This window comes from Zootoca vivipara, chromosome 14 (genome assembly GCF_965207765.1).
Source record: "Zootoca vivipara chromosome 14, rZooViv2.hap1.1, whole genome shotgun sequence".
Taxonomy (NCBI): Eukaryota; Metazoa; Chordata; class Lepidosauria; order Squamata; family Lacertidae; genus Zootoca; species Zootoca vivipara.
The window spans coordinates 32105346-32130092 of record NC_142597.1 but is presented as its reverse complement, the minus strand read 5'-3'; the positions used below and the strand labels follow the sequence as shown (position 1 = coordinate 32130092).

The following is a 24747-nucleotide window of genomic DNA, read 5'->3' as shown; positions in this document are numbered from 1 at the left end:
TGTCTTCTACTGAGTCAGACTGTTGGTCCATCTCCCTCAATATTGTCCGTGCAGGCTGGAAGCAGCTCTGCAGGGTTTCAGACAGGGGACTCTTTCCCAGCCCTACCTGGAGAGGTTGAGGAATGAACCTGGGGCCTCTGCAAGCCAAGCAGGTACTCTCCCATGGAGCTACTGTTCTCATAATATAGCGTACCACAGCTTCATGGAGTGGTGTCCAATCTCACCCCCCACCTTCTAAGGTAGCCTGTTCCACTAATGCTTAGCTGAAATCAGTCCCAACCGTTTCAGCGTTGAGATTCCAGCTCTGCCCCTTGGAACAACTGAGGAAGTGCTTGCTTTGCCTTCTGAAGGTAGCTAATTTTGTGTGTGTGTGACCCTCTCTGGTGGTTGGAAAGATGGTCAGAGAGGCCTAGCGGTTAGCAATTCCAGGGATGAGGAGAACTGGGTTCATTCCCCCCCCCAATCTGTCACAAAGCTCACTGGGTCAACTCGGGGCTGGTTGATGTCTCCTATAGGCTAACCTACCCCACAGGAGTGTTGTGAGGATAAAATGAGGAGCAGGAAGAGCCATGTGCTGCCTGGAGGACAGGTGAGATATAAATGATATAAAACTGGAGATAATAATAATATTTCCACTTTGGAGATACCATGGTTTGGGGGAAGAGAGGAAGTAGAATTTGTAGGGCTAAGATTTTGGGAGCGGCAATGAGGAGGTTGTTAGTAGGGCAGGGAGGTTAATTGGAGCAGCAGCAAGAAGTTGAAGGGAGGTGGCTGTTGCTTCTTTAGAGAGGTGATTTTTTTTAGGTTGGCAGGTGGCAGTGGAGAATCTTTGGGGCAGAGTTGCAGCTATAGGAGAGGGATGGAGAGTCTCATGCATACGGCTCTCTGGGAACTCTCCCAAAGCCCTGCCCCCTCTTCCCAGGCCCCGCCCCTCACTGGCCCTGCCTTGCACCCTCCTCCAGTGTTTTCCCCTGTCTGGAATGCTTCCTTGAACTCTGATCTAGTGCAACTCCCTGCAGTGCTGGAATCACAGCTTAAGAATCCCTGACGGATGACTATCTAAACTCTGTTTAAAAACCTGTAGTTAAGGAGAGCCATAGAATCATAGGACTGTAAAGTTGGAAGGGACCGTGAGGGTTATCTAGATCAGACATGTCAAACCTGCGGCCCTCCAGATGTTTTGGACTACAATTCCCATCTTCCCAACCACTGGTCCTGCTAGCTAGGGATCATGGGAGTTGTAGGCCAAAACATCTGGAGGGTCGCAGGTTTGACATGCCTGATCTAGATCAACCTCCTGCAATGCAGAAATCTTCTGCCCAATGTGGGGTTTGGACCCTTGATAAAGAGGATCATGCTCTACCAACTGAGCTATTCACCTTAGTATAATCATAGAATTGTAGAGTTGGAAGGGACTGGAAGGGACCCCAAGGGTCATTTAGTTCAATACTTATACAATGGTACCTCTACTTACGAATTTAATGCGTTCCAAACGCACATTCGTAAGTTAAAAAAATTTGTAAGTCGAATCCCATAAGAATGCATTGGGAGAAAAAATTCATAAGTAGAAGCAACCCTATCTAAAAATTCGTAAGTAGAAAAAATCCTATCTAAACCACATCCAAGATGGTGGACGGAGCTCCATTTGTAAGTAGAGTTATTCGTAAGTAGAGTTATTCGTAAGTAGAGTTATTCGTAAGTAGAGGTACCACTATAATACAGGAATCACAGCTAAGGAATCCTTGACAGCCATCCAGTCTCTGTTTAAAAATTTGAAGGGGTTTGGTTGGGAATATTTGTTGGGGTCACTTAAAACGGGGGCTGGGTTGTGGATGGTTTTGAGAATGTTTTGTCCGGTTGGCAGAGCAGGGAAAACTGTAGAAGTACAGATGACCACGAATGTAATTGCACCCCGATCCCTCTTGTGGGTGTGTCCAGTGTTTTGCTGTGGTGTTGGCCAACTCTTCTTAAAAACAGGCCATGGATAGGATTTGGTATGTTATGGGAAATCCTTACCATGGCTATTAATGCAAGATGAAATCACATGGTCCTACAAACAGCACCAGTGTAAATGTCCTTTCCAGCAGCCATTTTTTCTTCTGTACTATCCTTGTTACCTATCCCATTAACTCTCAAGGCCGGCCCTATCATTAGACTAACTGAGGCAATTGCCTCAGGCGGCAGATACTGGAGAGGGGGCTGCTCCCATTCCTCCTGAACCTCTGCCCATTCTTCTTTGTTGGAAATCAAAGCTGGGTGTGCCACAGGCCTGTTGTACACCTCCCCCATGCCACGTTGCTCCCCTTGGGTGCCTGGATGAGACTTCCCCTTTGCTGGCATTTGGTTGAGGGCCCTCCATCTTGTCCTCAGACGCTTGTGGCAAAATGTCCTGTTTTATGGGCAGTGCTTAAGTACAGGAGCCAAGACTGCTGAAATAAAGTCCGGGTGTGAACGCATCTTAAGTTGAGTTGGTGCCAACACCTTTCGTTGCACACTTCTTCAGAGGAAACGGCACTTTCCGTTTTGGGAGCAGATTGAGAACTAAAATGCGTGCTCTGCTTTCAGTTTTTAGTAGTAATGCGCAGTGGCAGCTCAGAGAAGTGTGTGCCCTATGAGTCAGCACAGAGTGGTAAATATTGTTTGCTGTGAGTGCTGGAACTCAGTGTGTGGCAATGTAGACTGGAAATGTGGGCTGCTGTCTGGGGCTGATAAGAGTTGTAGTCTCAAAACATATGGAAGACCTAAGTATGTTGGGAATAAAGGATATCCGTGTGAGTTGGGTAAGTTCTGTGGAAGGGAATTTACACTGTTCTTTGATCATCAATGGGAACTTCTGTGAGATCCCATATAAGCACCCACACTATTCACTATTTGGCACCTCCTAAAAACAAGCCTGCCTAGATATGTAGAATATTGACATGTTTTTTAATCTGTTTTAGCATCAGTTTTATTTATTTTTAAAGTTTGAAGTAGTTGTGTTTTCCTGATAATTTTATTGTTTTACTTTTTTTTTGTATACTGTTTTGAGCTTTTTTTTCTTTTTTTCACAATCAAGCAGTATATAAATTGTATTAAAGTCCTGCTTCTGTTCATCACAGTATAAATCAAGGTGTAGACCTTCCTCTTTTCAGTTGCCCACTGTTGCAGGCTGTGAAGAGGAAATGTTTGGAGGGGCTTTGGACAATGGGCTGACTCTTGAAAAACGATTTTTTAAAAAATTGCTTGCTAACCTATAAGTCAGGTGTGAAATGGCTTTATCTCTCCTGCCACTATCAAAACCTCATGGTTGAATTTGTTCATGGCCCTGCTATAAGTTGCGCTGTTGAGCGGGATCCTAATGCTTCCTGGTTTGGGAAAAATAAGTGATGTGCTGGCACATAGCCAATGCTATACTTTGTTATGGCTAAGGGCTCAAGTCATAGAAGTATTCACTCAATAATGTTCTTCCTTAAATCCTTACATCAGCTTCTTATCCACTACTAAATCCATCACAATTTCTTTGTCCTTGGTTTCAAAGCCCTCTGGGGCCTAGCTGCAGCCACCCCCCTCCTTTTCTCTGTCTGCCCTTATCTTGAAACATCGCTGTCTGTGATTCTCCAGCCATACCATCCTGCTTTCCTTTGTTCTTCTGATTTCCCCACTGTGCTGAATTTCTGATTGCATCCTTCTCAGGGCAGGGACCTTTCTGCATGTATTTCTGTGAAGCACACTGATGGCTCTAATGATAAGGGGGTTCAACTAGATGATGCTTTGGGTCCCTTCCAACTCTTCAAATCCATAATAATGTTGCATGGGCCCTTAGAGTTTGCCTGAGCCCCTTTCTCATTGCATTTAATACTTGCTATAAAGATGTGTGGACACAAGACGCCTCCGACAGAAGTGCTTTCCCTGTTTCAATAACTGTATCTAACGCTAGTGCAGCCGATCATAAGTGCGCAGTAGCTGTGCACTTTATTCCTTATGGTGTACTTGCCCATCTGTCAAAGCAGCATCGAGGCATGTTCTCCACTGTTAAGCTGGTGTGCAGCAGCTTTTTATCCGGAACCGAACACACACCTGTAATTTGCTGTGAAACTGAACATGTTTACGTGTAGAAGTGCATGCTGCTGCTGCTACTGGTGGTGTTTTGGCGTGGGCCTTGCCCCCGGGACCGTTTAATGCACACACTGCGCCTTTGTCCTTTCTCCTGTTCCTGCTGAACATAAATAAGGAACAAGAGGAAATGGTGTTTGGGTTTCAGCGGTCTCTCTTGCTGGGCTTTGGATTGGAAAATACGGTGTTTGTTTACTTGAAGTTATCTTCAACAGCCCAGAAGACGGTGGCATGTTGCCAGGCTCCAGCTAAGGTCAGCATTCAGCCTCTGGTTCAGTCTTGCTTGTTCATTTTAATGGGTAAAGCAGGGGATCCTAAAGGGAAGAGCATCTACTGTGCATGCAGAAGCTTCCAGGTTCAGTCCCTAGTGGCGTCTTCACTAGGGCTGAGATTCTCCCTTGCCTAAAACCCTGGAGAGCTGCTGCCAGTTGGTGTAGACAAAACCAGCCTGATTCGGTATAAGACAGCTTCCTACATAGCTTCTGTGGGGCAAAATGAAGAGCAGGAAGCACAGGAATCAACATGGTTTGGACCCTCCTCTTGATAACAATGGGAACATAATGGCTATGTGGGCCAATGTAGCACTGACAGTGGATAATGACTTAATTGCTCTGGAGAAACAGGCTCAGGAGCCTTGTTGTGTCTGTAATTGCTGTGCTGCATACTTGTTTGCTACCTCTGGGGCTGGAACACTGCAATCCCATACAATTTAATGGGTTTCCTGAAAGGTAAAGGGGCTTGTGGCAGCAGGGAGCAGGCTGTACACTTCCTCTCTTCTTGTTGCTGCATGTTGTTGATGGGTCTTCTTTAAAACTTAAATAACTTCCTCATTTTGGAAGGCTGCCGTTCCATCTCTCCATCTCAGTTAGAGCTTTGCTGAAGGCCCAGCTCCATTTGGCACCTCCTGACCCCGAACTGTGCTGGCTGGTCATTACAGGAACAACTGTTTAGAAATTGGTGCCTGAGTTGTGATTTTTATTTTCCTCTTCCCTCCCTCACCCTTTTCCCTTGTGTGTCATGTTTATTTTTAGATTGTAAGCCTGTGGGTAGGGACTGTCTTGTTTTGATTGTATATAAGCCGCTCTGGGAGCCTTTTTGACTGAAGAGCGGAGTACCAGTGTTCTAAATAAATATTTTTGGGGTGGGTGACCAAGTACTTCTGCTACTGTTTGCTGTGTGTATAACCAGGCACATGACAAGACATTTTAGAGAACATAGATGTGGTAACAGTTGCTTACAGTTTGCATTGAATCAGATCTATGATGACAACCTTTTAGGTACTGCATGTGTGCTCTCACACACATACAATTTTATTTACCCAGGCAATTTATTTTGGGACAGACCGGTAGTTCAGGGACAGAGCACCTGCTGTGGATGCAGAAGGAGCAAGGCTTGATTCCTGGCACCTCTTTTTATTGATTTTATACCCCACTTTTCCTCCCAAAGAGCTGGAGGTGACATACATAGTTCTCCTTGCCTCATTTAATCTCCCCAACAACCCTGTGAGGTTAGGCTGAGAGGCTGTGACTGGCCCCCAAAGTTGCCCAGTGAGCTTCATGACCAAGTCGTGGCTTTGAACCCTGGTCTCCCAAGTCCTAGCCCAACACTCTAACCACCACACCACCACTGACTCTTCAGGTAGGGCTGGGAAACCCTGGAGAGCTGCTGCCAGTCGGTGTGAGTGATACTAAAGTAGATGTAGCACCAGCTTCTCCTGTGCCCTTTTTGAAATGGGGTGCTTGCTCAACAACAATGATTTCAACAAGCAAATGGAAGAGTGAACAAGGAATTCATGGGAAGTGGAAGAAAACCTCGAAAATTAGGGTCCTCCTCCTCTACGGTAATTTCATCCCACCCGTTCTGCCGCTTTCATTTGCCTCTCTGACCTCACTCACCTGAGCTATAAACTGGGTTGATCCTTGCTTTAAATTGTCATGCTCTTGTGGCAGTACACAGAAGCATTGGATTCTTAGCTTTGGCATGTCTGGAAAGAGTCTGTGATGTGCCCTGCTTATGAAACAGCAAGAGGTGGTTCTCCTGGAGCCGAATCTGATGATGCGGTCACTTTCAAGTGTGACATCCTTTGCTGATCCGAACCTTGCTAGCCCCATCTGAATTGCCTTGGAATCTAAGAGCAGGTCTTGATGCTTGTCTCTCCACCTGTCATCCCATCCAGTTGTATATTTTCCTTTTTTTTTTTTTTACACCCACAAGCTTGTATCATAATTTAGATATTGTTGTGGGTTTTAGGGGGGGCAGATCCCCCTAAATTGCTGGATGCCAGATCCTCCCCATAATTCCTGGATTTAGTAAGAGTCAGATCTGATTAAACTTTACCAAGCACTGAAACCCCCTAAATTTAAAATAAAAAAATCCTTCAGTAGCACCTTAAAGACCAATTAAGTTTTTATTTTGGTATGAGCTTTCGTGTGCATGCACACTTCTTCTTTCGTGTGCATGAACACTTCTTTCATAACTAAAACCCCTAGATTTAGTTATGCTAAGTAGCCAAGTCAGCTCTGCAGAGCTAGCTGGATGGGCCATTAGCAGGGGACAAAAGCTGCTGATGGCCCATCCAGGAAGCCATCAGAGGGCAAGACTGTCAGGCAAGGGGAGGGGGGCTCCTTTGCTGGGTGTAGTATGGTAGGCTGGGGGAAGGTCCTTAGCAGTAAGAAGGAGAGGGAGGGGCAGAACTCTATGTGAGCTGGGCATGACAGGCTGGAACTAAGAGACACAGAGAATGGCTTTTTGCTGTCTGTTGAATCCAGTGCTGCCCTTAAGACCCTAGTAGGGTATCAATGCTCTACAATTGCTCCATCTGGACTGAGGTTGTAAAGGTAAAGGTAAAGGTACCCCTGACCGTTAGGTCCAGTCGCAGACGACTCTGGGATTGCGGCGCTCTCGCCCCCCGCGAGAAATAAAGACACAGTGACACATGGTATTTGAGTTAGTGGGTAGAGAAGGGTTAGCCTCGGAGGTGGCCGCAGTAAAAAGCAAGGTGGGCGGCCCTCAAAAGGAGAGCGGTGGTGCCCAAAGATCCGGCGACGGTGCGGCCGCGGCAAAGGGAGCGCGATCAGCTGTGCTCCAAAGTGACCTCACGGCTAGCTGGTCCATGGTGCCAGGGGGAGCAGTGGGAGCGGCGGTCCAGGCGGCGGTGGGAGAAGCGGCGGCGGCTGAAGCGGCAGAAGGCCGCAGGTCCCCTGCCGAAGCCAGCACCTAAAGAAAAGACAAGAGAAAAAGGCATCTCCCCCAGTACACAGCTCCTGCACCACGCGGTGATTCCAACGACGGAGATCCAGTGAAGATTCAGTGACAAAGAAGATCCGTTAAGGTGCAGCAGAAAGGGAAGATACGGAGGCTGCCGCGCTCTTTTAAAGCAGGTAAACCCCGCCTATGAGCTGGCCCTATTGGCCAGCCAGGGGTCCGAGCGCGGCAGCAGGTATAGGTGAAGCAGGGGGCCGAACAAGCCTCCCTGTCTGGCGCGTAGAGCGGGTCCAGCCCGCAAAGTCTCCCCTCCCTGAAGAGGAGAGATCATATCGAAAAGACACCACAATCCCTGCTGTGGCTAATTTCTGAAAGAAACACAAACCATGGCTAAGTGCCTGGAACTCCTGGAATCTCACACAGCTCGGAGATTGGGGTGGCGTGCAACAATATTTTAAGATTATCTCATACTTAAGATGACTATCATGTTGCCTTGAACACATCAAACTGCTTTATTCCAAATAAGCCCTTATTTTGCTGGCCCTATCTCTTATTAATTAGCCTAATCCCCTTCTAAAACCCTCAAAGTTGGAAGTCATTAGTGCGGTCACTTCTACAAGATAGCCCAAGATGGCCCTCCGAGGCCTGTGGGCAGAGAGAGAGAACAAAGGAACACAGGAAGCTGCCTTATCCCAAGTCAGCCCATTGCTCCATCTAGGTCAGTATATTGTCTACAGTAAGGTTACCAGATGTCCCTGTTTCCCGGGGACAGTCCCCGGATTTACAAATCAGTCCCCATACAAAATCCTATCATTCCTACTGAAGTTGAAAAGTGTCCCTGGATCCATTGAAAAATACACCTGCTAACCTTTGTCTACAGCAGGGGTCAGCAAACTTTTTCAGCAGGGGGCCGATCCACTGTCCCTCAGACCTTGTGGGGAGCTGGACTATATTTTGAAAAGAAAAACAAAAAGCGAATTCCTATGCCTCACAAATAACCCAGAGATGCATTTTAAATAAAAGGACACATTCTACTCATGTAAAAACACCAGGCAGGCCCCACAAATAACCCAGAGATGCATTTTAAATAAAAAGGACACATTCTATTCATGTAAAAACATGCTGATTCCTGGACCGTCCACGGGCCGGATTTAGAAGGCGATTGGGCCGCATCCGGCCCCCAGGCCTTAGTTTGGGGACCCCTGATCTACAGTGCAGTGTAGACTAACACTGGCCAGCAGTGTCTCCTCAGTTTCAGACAGGAATCTCTCCCATTCCTAGCTGGAGATGCTGGTGGGGATTGAACCTGGGACCTTGTGCTTGTAAGGCAGACACTCTACCACTGAGCTATAGTCCTTCCCCCAAGAAAGAAAAAGAGGTGTCTTTCAATCCCTGCCACCATTTAACTGAATATGCCAGGGTTTACACCCTACAACAACATATGAGGTAGGTTAGGGTGAGAGGCAGCTCCTGGCCCAAGGGGCACCTAGTGAGCTACAAGTGAGGATTCAAACCCTGATCTCCCAGGTCCTGGTCTGACACTCTTAACAGCTACTCCACACTGAGAATTAGAATCCAGTCTTGGTACCTGACGTAATTATTTTTCAACAAGTGTTGCCAGATATTGAACCCTAGTCTGTTTCTGTGTGCAAAGCATGAGTGTGCTGGATCTGAACTGGGTTCCGATGTTGCTACTGTAAGCCACAGCCCCCTAGAAGCAATCACTCATCAGCATTCCCTATACTGTACAGAGTTGCCCTCATCAACTGTTGCTTCTTGCTTGCCTCCCCGCCCCCCCCCCTCTTGCCAGGATGGGTCTTGTATCATGCATATCACCTTGAGCCCTTTTCTTCTTCGTTTCTGTGTCTCACATATTAGACTCCAACATTGCAAGTGAAAATAAGAGAATATTCCTGTTTGCAACATTGGCAGCGAGAATCTTAATTGCAAAAAATTGGAACAAAGAGAGAGCGCCAACAAAAAAAGAGTGGCAAGATAAATTATTTGATTACTTTGAACTGGCCAAAATGACGGATACAATTATGGGACAATCTAAACAAAAATTCCAAAAAGAATGGGGAAAATCTAAAAAAGCAGTGTCCTGAAATCAATACCTGGACTTGCTTTGAGTAATTTTTGCAAAACAAAATATGGTGTAAACTTATAAAATATAGCGAAAAGTAGGAAAAAGGAAATGAGAAAGAAACAGTTTACCAAATATGAAATTAGGCTTGCGTTGAGGACGAAGGAAGTCAATTAGAAAAGAATTAAGAACTGAAATATGGATAGAGTTTATTGGATTTTTTTTAAAAAAATACAACAAAATTGATGAAGTTGATCCAATGATATCAGCTATTCAAGTCCTTAAACCCATTTATACCTCCAGCACCCCCTGGCGCCCTCTTGCTCCTTAGCACCCCCAGAAGATGGTACTGCCATGGGCAGCTGCCTCCCCTAAATCAAATAAAACAATAGAAATACTTAACTAACTGACCAATCACGCCGGTTCTGCCCTCCCAACAAAAGTCCTGCCCCTCTCAACCAAGCCCTGCCTCCGTAACAAAAATCCTGGCTATGCCCATGAGTACTGCCCACTTTTGGAACCACTGATCTATTCCTTGGCATCTGGCCCTCGCCCAGCAAGCTTTTCTCACGATGGCCAGCAATGTCTCTGGGAAGCCTGCAAGGAAGAGCAGTGTGTAACAGCACTAGCATTTCATAGCAACTGATAGTCAGAGGGATGCTGCCTCCTACCTTCACACTGCTGGCTTTTTACCCTCTCTGATAGAGTCCACCCCCCTACTTCAGGGGAGGTGGCAGATGGACCTAAGAAAAGGTCCCCCACATGTCTGGCCTCTGGAGTTTCCCGGGATTGAATTTGGGTCCTTTTGCCTGCAAAGCCAGGGATGCTCTATCCCTGAGCTATGCCCCTATTTCTATGCAAAGTCGTTTGGCTATCACTGTATTGCAGGCATAGGCAACCTTGGCTCTCCAGATGTTTTGGAACTACAACTCCCATGATCCCTAGCTAACAGGGCCAGTGGGTCAGGGATCATGGGAGTTGGTAGTTCCAAAATATCTGGAGAGCCAAGGTTGCCTATGCCTGCTGTATTGCATAAGATCAGGCATCCCCAAACTTCGGCCCTCCAGATGTTTTGGACTACAATTCCCATCATCCCCGACCACTGGTCCTGATAGCTAGGGATCATGGAAGTTGTAGGCCAAAACATCTGGAGGGCCGCAGTTTGGGGATGCCTGCAGAAGATGCATCTCAGCAGGTTTCTAGCTTTGAGAACAAGGAGCACCTGAAACCCCAGGAGCGGTTGATAAAGTTGACTCTTCTTAATTTGTAGGGTGGGTGTGATGACCAAAATGATGCCTGGCTGCAGAGAGGCTTTTCATGAAGGCTTGTTTTGGTAGATAAGAAAGCAGCGGGTTAGCTGGCTGTGCATGCATGCCTGGAGGGTTCCTTGCTCTATGTTCCAGCTGTTCCCAGTTGTGGGAGATTCTGAAAGGAGCCCTCTGTGACCACTCAAGCCAACAGGACTGTTTATCTTAAGGCAAAAGGCACAAACTGTCTGCAAACAGTTTGCCAGTATGACGTTTTGAATTGTCCTTCATGGCTTTCAAAATTGACCAGTGCTGAGGTTTTGTGGGAAGTGAGGGTGACCTAGGCTTGTTTGCAAAATGCTTGGATCCCACCACCCCTTTTCACGCTAGATAAACATGGGTGTGCCAGAGGGACTGTTTTGCAGTTTAACAAGTCTGAGGTGTGCAAGTGAATTTTTTAATGGCTGTACCCAGAACGCAGCACATGATGAATTTCCCCCCCCTTTTGGCATCTGGCATCTGAAAGATGAATGTTGTCAGTTGTGAGGAGATCCTGTTTGTTTCTAATTTGTTTTAAAGTTGTTGTTGTTGGTTTTTTTCCCCTGCCCTGGGCAAATCCAGTAAATATAATGTGATTGCCCACCAGACACTTCTGGGAAGCCTGCCATTAAAGCATGAAGGTAACCCTCATCTGTATATCCTCAGAGTCCAATAGTGAGATCGACTGCCTCTGAATTTGAAGACCCCATTCCTTGGTCCTTGTGCTTAATAGCTGCTGATAGGCATGTGTCCTGCAAATTATCTAATTAATCATAGCTGGATCAGACCAAAGGCTGATCTTAGCCTTGCTCAACCTAGTGCCATCTTAATTTTGTCGGACTCCAACTTCCGTCAGCTCCAGCTAGCATGGGCAGTGGTCATAGCTGCCAAGTTTTCCCTTTTCTCGCGAGGAAGCCTATTCAGCATAAGGGAAAATCCCTTTTAAAAAGGGATAACTTGGCAGCTATGGCAGTGGTTGAGGATGCCTTGGAGTCTGAAATTCCAAAGGGCTCTGCTTCCACAGTTGGAGGCAGCAGTGCTTCTGAAACCCAGTTGTTGGAAGCCACAGGAGGGGAGAGGGCTCTTGTGCTTGGATCCTGCTTGTGGATTCCCATTGGGCCATCTGGTTGGTCTCTGTGAGAACAGGTTGCTGGACTAGATGGCCCATTGGCCTGATCCAGGAGGCTCTTTTTAGGTTCTTATGTGCTACTCCTACTATACTGCTGTTACTGGCTGCCAACCAGGGGAAAATAAAAAAATCTGCATGGAGGGGGAGGCAAGGGTTCAGCATTCTCCCTGCTGCTCCTGCCTTCATAGGCAGTTGGGGGCTCCCTAGTTTTGACAGGCTACTTCTGCTTCTGCATCTAGCTTGGCCTTTAGTATTGCAAGCTGCATGTTCTTTAAAATTACTGTATTTTTTAAATAAACAAGTGCACAGGTTGCAGCTCATAAAATCTACAACCAAGGATCTGTGTGCTTTGTAATCTTAGTTTATGATTTTTTATTATGCTTTGGAAACTTGTTTCATGGTTTTCCTTTCTTTTTATGTATTCTTGTTCTTCACTTAGATAGATAGATAGATAGATAGAATACTTCCTGTAAGAAAATCTATCTATCTATCTATCTATCTATCTATCTATCTATCTATCTATCTATCTGCTATATATGGCTTAGCCTGGATGAACACCTCTTTTCATTGGGAAGAGGTTGGTGTGTGGGAATTAGCAGACCTGAGTCTCAACCATTTGTGTAAAATACCGTAAGCAGTGAAGCATATTCTCCCCCACCCCGAATGCTCCCTTTTATGGCCGGCCGTCCTTCTGTTCTCCTGGGTTGTTTCATACCCACTTGCGTAAACCGGGACCTTTGTCTCAGGACAATCTGTTCTGGTTGGCAAAGAATTCTCATAAAGAGTCTGCTTTGGTGGAGGAAAGCATACAAGGAGCAGATGCAGGCATTTATGTATGCGGATAATAAGCAGCTCTGCATTTATGGGAACAGTAAGCATGGTATTCTACATGGTTGGTCTGTGCTGAGTTGTGCTCCATTTAACTTGGAATCTCCTCCTCTGGCTTGCTGCGCTTGCAGAAGAAATTAAGAGCTTGCTGGATCAGGCCAACGGCCCACCCAGTCCAGGACCCTGTTCTCATAGTGGCCAGCCAGATGCCTGTGGGAAACCTCTCTCGAATGCATCCTCAACAGTCTTCCGCATACAAACCTCACTCTCCAGCATTCCCACCAACCACACAGATAGCACAACTAATCCCCAACCAGCAATTAGTTGCAAAAAAAATTCTGGACAGCCTTAAGCTTTTATCTACAACCAGCTCACTCACCCACCTCCAGCTAGGCTTCTGCTTGATACCCTATTTACAGAGCATTCTCAGGTGCTAAACTTAAGATGACAGCAAGGCCCAGATCCGTGCCATCCCACTCCAGCCCTTACCCTGTAGGGTTGCTCAGTAGCAACAGGCATCCCTTTCTTCCTCTCTTCCCTTCTCTGCCTTCCCACCACCTGTGTAGGTGTCACATAGGGAAAGGGATGCAGGATTTCCATGGCACAAAAGATGTGGCTAGTGCTGTCCTACCTCACAGGGTTGTTGGTTCGCTGTGCCTTAGGACACTGCTTAAGATATCGTAACCCAACACTGCAGTGCCTGACATTAAGGAGCAGGTTTTCCTCTGTGTTTGGATATGACTGGACACTGTTTTGAATTAAGACGGTGAACTTTCAAAACTGCTTTGTTTTCAAGCACTGATTTCAGAGCTGCACTGAGCTTTTGGCTTCTTAGAATGTTTAAGGAGAGCCTGCTGGATCAGGCCAGTGGCCCATCTAGCTCGGCATCTTGCTCTCACAGTGGCCAAGCAAATGAGGATTTGAACACAAGAGCTGTCTCCTCTCCTGTGGTTTCCAGCAACAGAAGCATTGCTGCCTCCAACCGTGGAGGCAGAGCATAGCCATTGTGGCTAGTAACCTTTGATAGCCCTCTGCACCATGAGCTTGCCTGATCCTTGCTCTTTTACGAACCTTTCCCAACTCTGCAATAACCTTTTTGAGGTGAGGCGACCAGAACTGCACACAGAATTCCCAGGGCATCCCAGGGGTGAGTTTGCTTTTGTATTATAGAAAACCTACTCATAGCGGCCAGCCTGCAAAAGGGCTGTGCTGGATGGGAATATTTTTAAGCAGCAGAGTGATTCATATTCTAAAAATTTGGAGGATGTGTTGAAAGGGGCTGTCCCGTGAGGTGTGTGAGAATTAAGGAGGTGTCTTACAGCAATTTGTCGGGCTTCCTCTGACCTGGTTAAGAGATACCTTTTCCTTGTTAATTTGTAACTCACACTGTCCCTGCGATGCTGAGTCACCCTAATTCCAGCAGGGGAAAAACTCCTTGTGATCAAACTCCACGTGGATACAGCAAATGCTCATGAACAGTGCGAGGAAAGCATAGCAGTCTTGGGTCCAGGCAGACGCAGTAGATGAGGGAGCAGCAATTCCAAACAATGTTTATCTCTTCGCTGGTGATATAATTCTGCTGGTGAATACTTACTAGCAGCAATAAGGATTCCATTCGTTTATCTGCACTCTTTCTTCCTGACCTTGCCTCAACAGCATTTCCAATGGTGCAAAAGCTGCCCAGAAAAATTGCTTTATGCAGCTGTGGTTAAACCACTGAGCCTAGGGCTTGCTGATCAGAAGGTCGGCGGTTCGAATCCCTGTGACGGGGTGAGCTCCCGTTGCTTGGTCCCAGCTCCTGCCAACCTAGCAGTTCGAAAGCACGTCAAAATGCAAGTAGATAAATAGGAACCGCTACAGCGGGAAGGTAAACGGCGTTTCCATGTGCTGCTCTGGTTTGCCAGAAGCGGCTTTGTCATGCTGGCCACATGACCTGGAAGCTATATGCCGGCTCCCTCAGCCAATAATGCGAGATGAGCGCGCAACCCCAGAGTCGGTCACGACTGGACCTAATGGTCAGGGGTCCCTTTACCTTTACCTTTACCTAGGTCATGCAGGCTGAGCAGTGGAGCAAAAGGCTGTTCTCAGAGAACTGGGGAGGGAGACGTCAGCAGAGTAGTCTAGGCCAGGCATCCCCAAACTTCGGCCCTCCAGATGTTTTGGACTACAATTCCCACCTTCCCCGACCACTGGTCCTGTTAGCTAGGGATCATGGGAGTTGTAGGCCAAAACATCTGGAGGGCTGCAGTTTGGGGATGCCTGGTCTAGGCCAACCTTTCCCAAACAGGTGCTCTCCAGGTGTTTTGGACTACAACTTCCATCAACCCCAGCCCGCTTGGCCTGGGTTCTCAGCATCGTATGTCCATCTGATGGGAGTTGTGCCAGAGTGGGGAAGGCTGGTCCAGGCTGTGGATAGGTTTATTTCTGAACTCCTTAAGCCTTGGACTCTGGGTCTTGTTACCATTTCTCGCCCAAATTCTTAGCTTCCTGTGCTGTGCTGGGTGAGTCATCTGACCTTTTGTATATTTGGTCTTCCCCAACAAAAAAAAAAAAGAAATGAAAAAACTATTTCCTTGCTATAACTTTCACTACTGACTCAGTGCTTTGAGAACTGGACCACTGTGGAACATTATGCCTTTTAAAAAAAGCAAAAACCCCAAACTTTGAAAGAAGAGTTTCTCTAAACAACCCTGCCAGGATTTTTCCAAGTTTCAGGAAATGAATATTAGGATGGGAGAGTGTGGCTGTTTGCTGGCAGAAAACAAACTTGGTACAAGGTACAAAAAACACACACTTCTTCTTTGGCGATCACTCGTAGCAGAGTAAGATTGTCTTCCATGAGCATGGTCTAAACAGGGAGTCCGTAAGTGACTGTGGAGGCCAATTCTGGATCCACACATCCTTCCACAGTGGAGATATACCGGTAGGTTTCCGGGCGGAGGTTGATCACGGTGAGGGTTTGCCAAGCGTGCCTTCCTCTTCATTTCTCCCTTTCGTCCTGAGTTGAGCATCTTCAAAGTCCATGTCATTGTGCTGCACTAGCAAGCACAAAACAAACCCCTCTGCAGCACCACAAATCCAACTCAATGGTGTGACATTGGAAAGTGTCAGTCACTTCTTCGTGGGCATCCAGTGTTGATGCATAAACACTTAGAATAGTAGCCTGTTGGTTTTTGGTGAGTTTTATTTGAAGGGTTGAAAGTCGCTCATTAATGCTGGTAGGGACTTCTAACAAGAGCTTCACGAGATTGTTTTTGATAGCGAAGCCTACCCCATGCATTCAATGTTCTTGTTTTAAAAAAACCTTTTCCAATAGAATGTGTAGCCTCCTTTTTCTTCCTTCAGTTGTCCCTTTCCTGCTCTTTCAGTTTCTTGAAGCACTGCAATATCAGTATTAAAACGTCATAGCTCTCTTGCAATGATGGCGGTTCTGTGTTTGGGACGCTCATTATCTGTATTATCCAACAAAGTCCATATGTTCCATGTTCCAAAGTTCAGTTGTCTTTTACGACCGCTGGATGGTGACCCAACTGGGTGTGGTAATTCAGTCAGGGGAAAAGGGAGACAGACCATGGTTAGGGCACCTTTTCTAGCCCCTCCCCTTTTTTGGGGTGAGCAGAGTGGATCCTAAAAAGGGCTGCTCAATCGTGGATACAGCTGCCGATCTGCTCAACTGCCTCATTCCTTGAGTCAGAACGACTGAATCTGTATTCACCGCCCATGTGCCAGTTCATGACTAGGGGCTTCTATATTTCATGTTCCTGCCCCAGTTACCATTTGTCAATCGCCATGGGACTTTTTTGGGTTTGGGTTTGGGAAGGGTTTTTGGAAGATGTATGTGTGTGAATTTGTTTTATGTGTGTAGATCAGTGCACACCGACCAACGCAGAGACCGGTAGATTCTTATCTGTTGCAGCCTTCGTCTGCCTTCACAGCCGTTATAACATACCGCTTGTTAGCATCTGCCTGTTCTGCCGTTGGGGACTTATTGGATTGTTCTTTGTCTAGCTCAGGCATCCCCAAACTTGGCCCTCCAGCTGTTTTGGGACTACAATTCCCATCATCCCTGACCACTGGTCCTCTTAGCTAGGGATGATGGGAGTTGTAGTCCCAAAACATCTGGAGGGCCGAGTTTGGAGGTGCCTGGTCTAGCTCCTTCCCTTTGACCTTAGCACCTTGGGTGACCCAGCTGGGAGTACGAGACTCCTGATGGCTTTGCACACAAGGGTCATAGGAATGTGCAAGCCCACTCACCCCGACAAGGTGATGTTCCAGCGAGTGAGACAAAACACACACACACACACACACACACACAGAGAGAGATTGCTAGGTTTTAATCTCTGCTGTCTTCTAAAGTGGTTAATGTTAATATTTATACGCCACCTTTCAGGCACAAAAGACACCCCAAGGCAGCTCACAAACAATGCAGATACAACACAGTGTAATCATACTAAATCTTAAAATACATCCCTTTTCCTGCCGAAAAGGTAACAGATTCTTCCCCAGAGAAATTCTCTCCCTCATTCTGGGTGTCGTTTTTCTTTTTCACCTCTCTGGTGGCAATTTAAGAATTTGGGGGCAGCCCTTTAATTATATATATTGTCATTAAACGCCTTGTTTACACCAGCTTTTGCCTGGCCTAGATGCCCTCCAGATATTTCGGGGATACAGTTCCCATTGTCCCCAGTCAGCACCACTCAGTGATGCTGAGTCTGCTGGGATCATGGCTGTGCTGGCTGGGGTGACCGGAGTTGTACCCCGAAAACATCTGGAAGGCGCATAGGTTGGCAAAGGCCTTTGTAGCAGCTTAGAATAATAGAATTGTAAAGTTGGAAGGGACCCCAAGGGCCACCCAGTCTAACTCCTGGCAGTGCAGGAATCGCAGTTAAAAGAACCTTGACAGATGGGCACCCAACCTCTGTTCAGAAACCTCCAATGAAGGAGAGCCCACCACCTTCCAAGGGAGTCAGTTCCACTGTCAAACAACTCTAACTATCAGAAAGTTCTTCCTAACGTTTAGTCAGAATCTCCTTCCTTGTCATTTGAAGCTATGAGCTTGGTTCCTACCCTCTGGAGCAGCAGAAAAGAAGCTTGCTCTGCACCCTGGAACATCCTAGTTTCGAATGTGAGCACCCCTGACACTGATTTTGCAGTTCTGAACATCTGGCCACCAATTGTGTGTGTAGTATAGCTGCTGAAGCTCCCCACTTCTTTGAGTCCTCCCAGTGGGATTTACTGAGCTCTGTTAACTTTGGTTCAGCCATCAGTTCCGAAGTAACCATCACTTTTTTTTGCAATAGCGCCTGCTAGACCTGTCAATGGGTCTTGCCAGCTTATCCCTCATTAGCAAACGCTTTCGGGCAGTTTCCCAAGCACTATTGGGATAGTTGCTGAAGCAATGGCAGTGTCTTGGGGGGGGGGGGAGGAGGCAGGCTTCTTTGTGCCTGGCGGGAGTTCCCTTGCTTTTCCTGAGCCCGAATGAAAGAGGGACTTCGCCAAATCATTCCCCGAACAACCCGTTGGAGCACTTTTTCTTCTTCAAATTTTGTAAGCTTTACTGGCAACCCAAAAGTGCAATGTCAAGGAATTACATCATACCATATACAAAGCAAGCAAGCAATAAATCTTAAGAGCAATAAATGGGGACACACAAATATGAATTGATGCATCCATATTTACTGAGCTGTGTGGCTGGTGAATGTGGAGCATCTAAGTCTGAACATAGGAAATAAAATCCCACCAGATGACATAATAGCATCCTCCATTCCTTTTCTGCAGTGGCTCCCCGTCTGTGGACCTTTAAGTGCCAGGCAATAATGTTCCTCTTTAACCAGGTTTTTGGTTGATTTGATTGATATCCTATGCCCTTTAAAAATGTGTTGGGGGGTGGTGGCGGCTATTTGGTTGTTGTTGTTTATTTTGATTATGTATTTTGTGGTTTTATATTCTGATTTCTCTGAACCACCCTGAGACCTGCGGGTATGGGGTGGTATATTATTATTATTATTATTATTATTATTATTATTATTATTATTATTTTATATCCCCTTGGAACATGCAGTTTCAGTGTGACTTTTTTATGCAACAGCCGAAGTCCCACGAGTTCTTAAACTGCAAAGGCAAATGTAGATTTTTCAAGGGTTTCCATTGCTGGGCTCTTTAAATCCAGCTGCAGCTAACATCCACGTCAAAAGCTCTTTAGTATTCAGTTATGACATTGGAGTACTTAAGAAGATAAAAAGAATTAGGCCGATGGTCTATCTAGCCCAGCATCTTGTTCACACAGTAGCCAACTAGATTCCGGGGGGGGGGGGGGGAACCCACAAGCAGAACCTAAGCCAGGCACCCCCAAACTACGGCCCTCCAGATGTTTTGGCCCACAACTCCCACCATCCCTAGCTAACAGGACCAGTGGTCGGGGAAGATGGGAATTGTAGTCCAAAACATCTGGAGGGCCGAAGTTTGGGGATGCCTGACCTAAGTGCAAGAGCACTGTCCAGCAACTGGTATTCAGAAGCATTACCGCCCCTTGACTGTGGAGGCCGAGCAGAACTATTGTGGCTAGTAGCCATTGATAGCCCTCTCCTACATAAATTTGTCCTCAAGCCATCCATGTTGGTGAGACAGACTTCCGCCATTTAATCATATGCCCTGTGAATAAGTGCTTTCCTTCAAAGGAAAGTGCATGCTACCATAGAAGGAGCACTTTAAAAAGTGTTCTGCTGTAGCAGAACTGATGTCAGCTGGTAGATGCTGCTGTTTCCTACTGCTGTTTCCTTATTAAATCCTAATAAAAAACAAATCAAGATTCCTCGCATGTAGAAAAGCAGCATATTGTAGGCAAGGGGTTTTCCAGGCATGCTCTGCGCGTGTGTTTCCATCTGTCTGTGCATTGAAGTAACATTCTTTCTCGTAAGCCTTCCTCTGCCTTGCAATCTGAACTGGTCCCATCCAGAAACGAGCTCACCTTTCTTGCTTTTATGAGAGCAAGGGCATTCTTATCTCCCTGCAAAGCAAAAAAAAGATTGGCTGCCCTCCGAAATGTGTATTGTGCTGCCCTCCTTCCTACTCCCCAGGCTTTTTTGTTTGAATAAACCGGCTTTCTTAACTCAGTTGACTGATCTTGGCTTTCGTTTCCCACCCACTCCCCTCTCCAGTTCTAACCATTTATCATGTGGGCGACATGCTGCAACTGGTTTTGCCTGAACGGGCAGCCCGAGGAGATCCAGCACCGCCCGCAGCAGGGGACCCGCGCGCAAGCCTACGCCAACGCCGGTTACAGCTCCTTCCCTTCACCCACCGGCCCTGAGCAGGGCTGCAAAGGCTGCGGGGCCCGTTTCAGCAACGCCTCCCTTAAGGTGAGTGGGGTGTCTTGCTGCACATTGGGAGCCCATTGCGGGAACCTGCTCTAGTTATCTTACTGTGTTTCATGGGAATTGTGTTGGGGTTTTGCATATTAAGCGGTATATGAATATTATTTGTGATGAGGATAAGAGACCACGTCGGCTCACAATGCTGCACTTAGAGGGCAGAGTTGGACTTAGGTGCGCAGTGAGCTGGAACACAACCCCCTTGCAAAAGGGGAGTTGCCTGTATATATTATTTTTTGTGATTGATTGCATTTTTTGTAATTGTAAGTTTTTTTTTTTTAAAAAAAATGTTTTGAATTGCATATTTTACATGGTTGTAACCCATCCTGGGACTTTAGGATGAAGGGAACGTAATTATTTTTATTCTTAATAATAATATTGATGAGAAGTTGAATGGATACTTATGAGAGAGAGAGAGAGAGAGAGAGAGAGAGAGAGAGAGAGAGAGAGAGAGAAAGAAAGCACATGTGCTTCCAACAGAGCTTAACTTGTGGAACTTGGGTTATTGGGTTATTGTTTTTATTTTTATATGTACTTTATGGTTTTGTATTCTGATTTTATCCTGTGAACCGCTCTGACCCCTGCAGGTATAGGGCTGTGTCACAGTCCTTGTTTGGCTACTTCTGAGAAACTCGTACTACAGCCATTCTGTCTTTAAGGCTTTTATTTTGCCTGATATTTACAATGTGATTCAGTAGCAAGAATACATGTCCGATCAGTCTGACGAAGATTCTCCCAATGCCTGGCGTCTGCTCCTCCCCCAGCATAGTAAGCGTGGGATTCCTGCCCTCCTCCCTTCGCGCCTGCGCACCTTGGAATGTCTTAAGTCAGGCATGAACTTAAAAGGGCGAGGCATCTCCCCGCTGGACACTTCCCCTGATCCCTCCCCCTGATATCCTGTCTGAGGTTGCAGTAAGGGCTCTAGGATGCTGCCTGAGCCAGGGTGCCTCTCTTCTGCGATTGTCAGGGAATGCTCACTGCTAGAACAATCCCTGACAGGCTGCATATAAATTCAGTTAACAGCAACAGCAACAGCTTACTGTGACAAGCTGAGGTAGTGGTCCCTGCCTGCTGAGATGGCTTTTTAAAAGGTTGGGTGCAGGAGAGATTGGACAAATTCAGGAAAGAGGTTTAGCCTGGCTAGGAAAGTGGAGCCTCCACATTTAAGGGCACCGTACCTTTGAATTGATACTTTTGAATTATGGTGCTGGAGGAGACTCTTGAGATTCCCATGGACTGCAAGAAGATCAATCCTATCCATTCTTAAGGAAATCAGCCCTGAGTGCTCCCTGGAAGGACAGATCGTGAAGCTGAGGCTCCAATACTTTGGCCACCTCATGAGAAGAGAAGACTCCCTGGAAAAGACCCTGATGTTGGGAAAGATGGAGGGCACTAGGAGAAGGGGACGACAGAGGATGAGATGGTTGGACAGTGTTCTCGAAGCTACGAACAGGAGTCTGACCAAACTGTGGGAGGCAGTGGAAGACAGGAGTGCCTGGCGTGCTCTGGTCCATGGGATCACGAAGAGTCGGACACAACTGAACGACTAAACAACAACAACCTTTGAATACTGGAGAGCAGCAGCAGAGTCTTGCCAGCAGACTTCAATGAAAGCCATCAGCTGGCCAATCTAGAAAACGGGGTTTTCTAGAAGGATCCCGACAGGTGGCTCTCATAGGCATAATTTTATTTGAAGGCACTCTGGGCTGATTTAGGGTCAGCCCAGGGCTGGCTATAGCCATTTTCATAAGCCAGGATTGGGGAAAAAAATCAAAGCCTGCCATTCCTGTGCTGGTGGGGGCTGATGGGAGTTGTAGTCCAAAGCATCTGGAGTGAACACCAGGTTAGGGGAGACTGTTTTAAAACAGCAGGTTCAAGAGCCCCCTTATTCTCTCCTGTCCCCAAACTTGTTCCAAACTTGCACATTTTGTTCCAAACGTGCACATTTGTGTCGCACAGAAATGCCTGTGGTGGAAGCGTATGTTTCCCTGCACAGTCTGGTTCCTTGTATTACAGGCTTAAGTTCTGGCACGCTTGAGTCACCCTGGGGGCGGGTACGGAGGAGGATAGGCATTTTCTCACTTGGAGAAGTCCATTTCAATGAGGAGGTGTTTTCTTCTCCTGGGAAGTCTTCCGTTCGGGTGGCAGGAAGCCAGCCTTTCAGAATCTTGGAAAGCATCTGACCTCCTGCACGTTCTTGGATGGAAAAATGGCAAGGGAAAGGGAGGCGGATGTGGAGCCTTTGTATGGAATGTGTGTGCACTTATGTGCTTGTGTACACACACACAACTCCCTTGCACAGTGAGCTTCCCAACCATCCTGGGTTAGTTTGCAACAGCTCACCATGGTTAACCCTTGATTTGCCTAACTGCCAACATAGCAATGCCCCCCCCCCGCTCCCCAAAGACCTTGCCATGCTTTTGTGACACTTCTCTTGGGCCCCAATAAATAATATTGCCCAACTTTTGACTCTGGACTCATTTCCCTGAAAGTTAATTGCTTGAACTTTTCTATACTGGCCACACCTTCCAATATAGGACCTCTTTTCTTATATCTTACTATTTCTTCTTTTTTATGGCATTTTTAATTATTTATTATTATTATTTATACCCCACCCATCTGGCTGGGTTTTCCCCACCACTCTGGGCGGCTTCCAACAAATACCAAAATACATTAGAATATCACAGATTAAAAACTTCCCTAAACAGGGCTGCCTTTAGTTGTTTTCTAAATGTCAGGTAGTTGTTTATCTCCTTGACCTCCGATGGAAGGGCGTTCCACAGGGCGGGCGCCATTACCGAGAAGGCCCTCTGCCTGGTTCCCTGTAGCTTTGCTTCTCGCAGTGAGGGAACCGCCAGAAGGCCCTCGGTGCTGGATCTCAGTGTCCAGGCTGAACAATGGGGGTGGAGACGCTCCTTCAGGTATATAGGACCGAGGCGGTTTAGGGCTTTAAAGGTCAGCACCAACACTTTGAATTGTGCTCGGAAACGTACTGGGAGCCAATGTAGGTGTCTTAGGACCGGTGTTATGTGGTCTCGGTGGCCGCTCCCAGTCACCAGTCTAGCTGCTGCATTCTGGATTAATTGCAGTTTCCGGGTCACCTTCAAAGGTAGCCCCACATAGAGCGCATTGCAGTAGTCCAAGCGAGAGATAACTAGAGCATGCACCACTCTGGTGAGACAGTCCGCGGGCAGGTAGGGTCTCAGCCTGCGTACCAGATGGAGCTGGTAGACAACTGCCCTGGACACAGGATTAACCTGCGCCTCCATGGACAGCTGTGAGTCCAAAATGACTCCCAGGCTGCGCACCTGGTCCTTCAAGGGCACAGTTATCCCATTCAGGACCAGGGAGTCCCCCACCCCCACCCACCCCCTATCCCCCCAAAACAGTACTTCTGTCTTGTCAGGATTCAACCTCAATCTGTTAGTTTAATTTTAATCCTCTGCTTAGTCCAAGGAGAGAAGAGCAGAATACCCAGTTCCCCCCACTCCCGCCGCAGCTTTTACTTTCTGAATAACCCTGCGAGGTAGATCCGGCTGAGTCTGTGATGTCGTAGGGAAATATACATGGTTCCACCCTCCTCGTTTCAACTCCACACCAACCCTGTGAGGTAGACCAGGCTGAGAGGCAGTGACTACCCCTGCCCCGGTCCCCTCGTGAGCCACGGCCCCACCCCTACATGTAAACTCCTCCTGGGTTGGGGTACTAGACGCAGAGCTGACTTGGGACAGACAGGACTTCTGGGATGTGGGAAGTCTTGAGGAGGTCGATCAAGTGAATTTCACTGCAGGGCTGGGATTTGAACCCAAGGCTAAAATGCCAGCCACCGCAAATGCTACCCCAGCACACCACAAGGGACTGCTGGCTTTCTCCTAAGGAATGAGAGCCTGTTTTGAAGCTCTCTGGAAGTGCTGTGGTGGCTGAGTGTCCCAAGATCCTCACCATTCCAGTTTTGCTTCTACTGAACACTTTTTAAGTCAGCCAGGTTGGTTTATTTACAGCCAAAGGTCACCTCAGAACAAGGCTCCATTCAGACTCAAGGCAAGGGAGCAGCATTGCTGCATCATGCATGCAAGCCTTCATTTTGCTGCAGTCAGTAAATGGAGGGAGCATCATATGATCATGGAGAGCAGGACGCTCGCTGAGCATGTCAGCAGTTTATACTGAATTATCTCCATGACACAAGGGGCACCCGTAATTTCTCCTCTCCCCACCCTCTCCACTGTAAAAATGTGATATTAAAAAAAAACGGCTAAAAATTTGGGGCAGTGCCTTATACTGAGTCAGACATACCATCACATATGTGTAAGGTGAGCATTTAAGTACAGACTCCTGGATCAGGCCAGTGGCCCATCTAGTCTAGCATCCTGCTCTTGCAGGGGCCAGCCAGATGCCTGTGGGAAACCGTCAAGCAGGACAAGAGCAGCCCTCTCCCCTCCTTTGCTTTCCAGCAACTGCTGCTTCCAGCCGTGGACGCTGAGCAATAGCCATCGTGGCTAGTAGTTACTGATAGCCCTCTCCTCCATGAATGTGTCTAATCCTCTTTTAAAACCACCCAAGTTGGTGGCCATCACTGCCTCCTGTGGGAGGGAGTTCCATAGTTTAACTATGCGCTGTGTGAAGAAGGAATTTCTGTTACGAGTCCTGAATCTTCTAGTATTCAGCCTTGTGGGATGTCCAACAGTTCTAGTGTTATGAGAGAGGGAGGAAAACTTTTCTCTACCCACTTTCTCGGTGCCATGCATAATTTTATAA

General features: G+C 47.0%; 1 protein-coding gene across 2 annotated transcripts in view; it reads left to right on the top strand.

Annotated features, from left to right (window-relative positions):
• Positions 1-24747, top strand: part of RFFL (ring finger and FYVE like domain containing E3 ubiquitin protein ligase) — a 38559-nt gene that overhangs the window by 1666 nt on the left and 12146 nt on the right. Inside the window, exons 1-2 of one of the 2 annotated variants that reach the window (XM_088658043.1) lie at positions 521-589; positions 19780-19980. In XM_088658043.1, coding sequence (XP_088514169.1) covers positions 19795-19980 — 186 coding nt within the window. In that variant the 5' untranslated portion in view covers positions 521-589; positions 19780-19794. Of the gene's footprint in view, positions 1-520; positions 590-19779; positions 19981-24747 lie in introns of those variants that run through there. The other variant, XM_035138872.3, reaches the window with a different exon arrangement.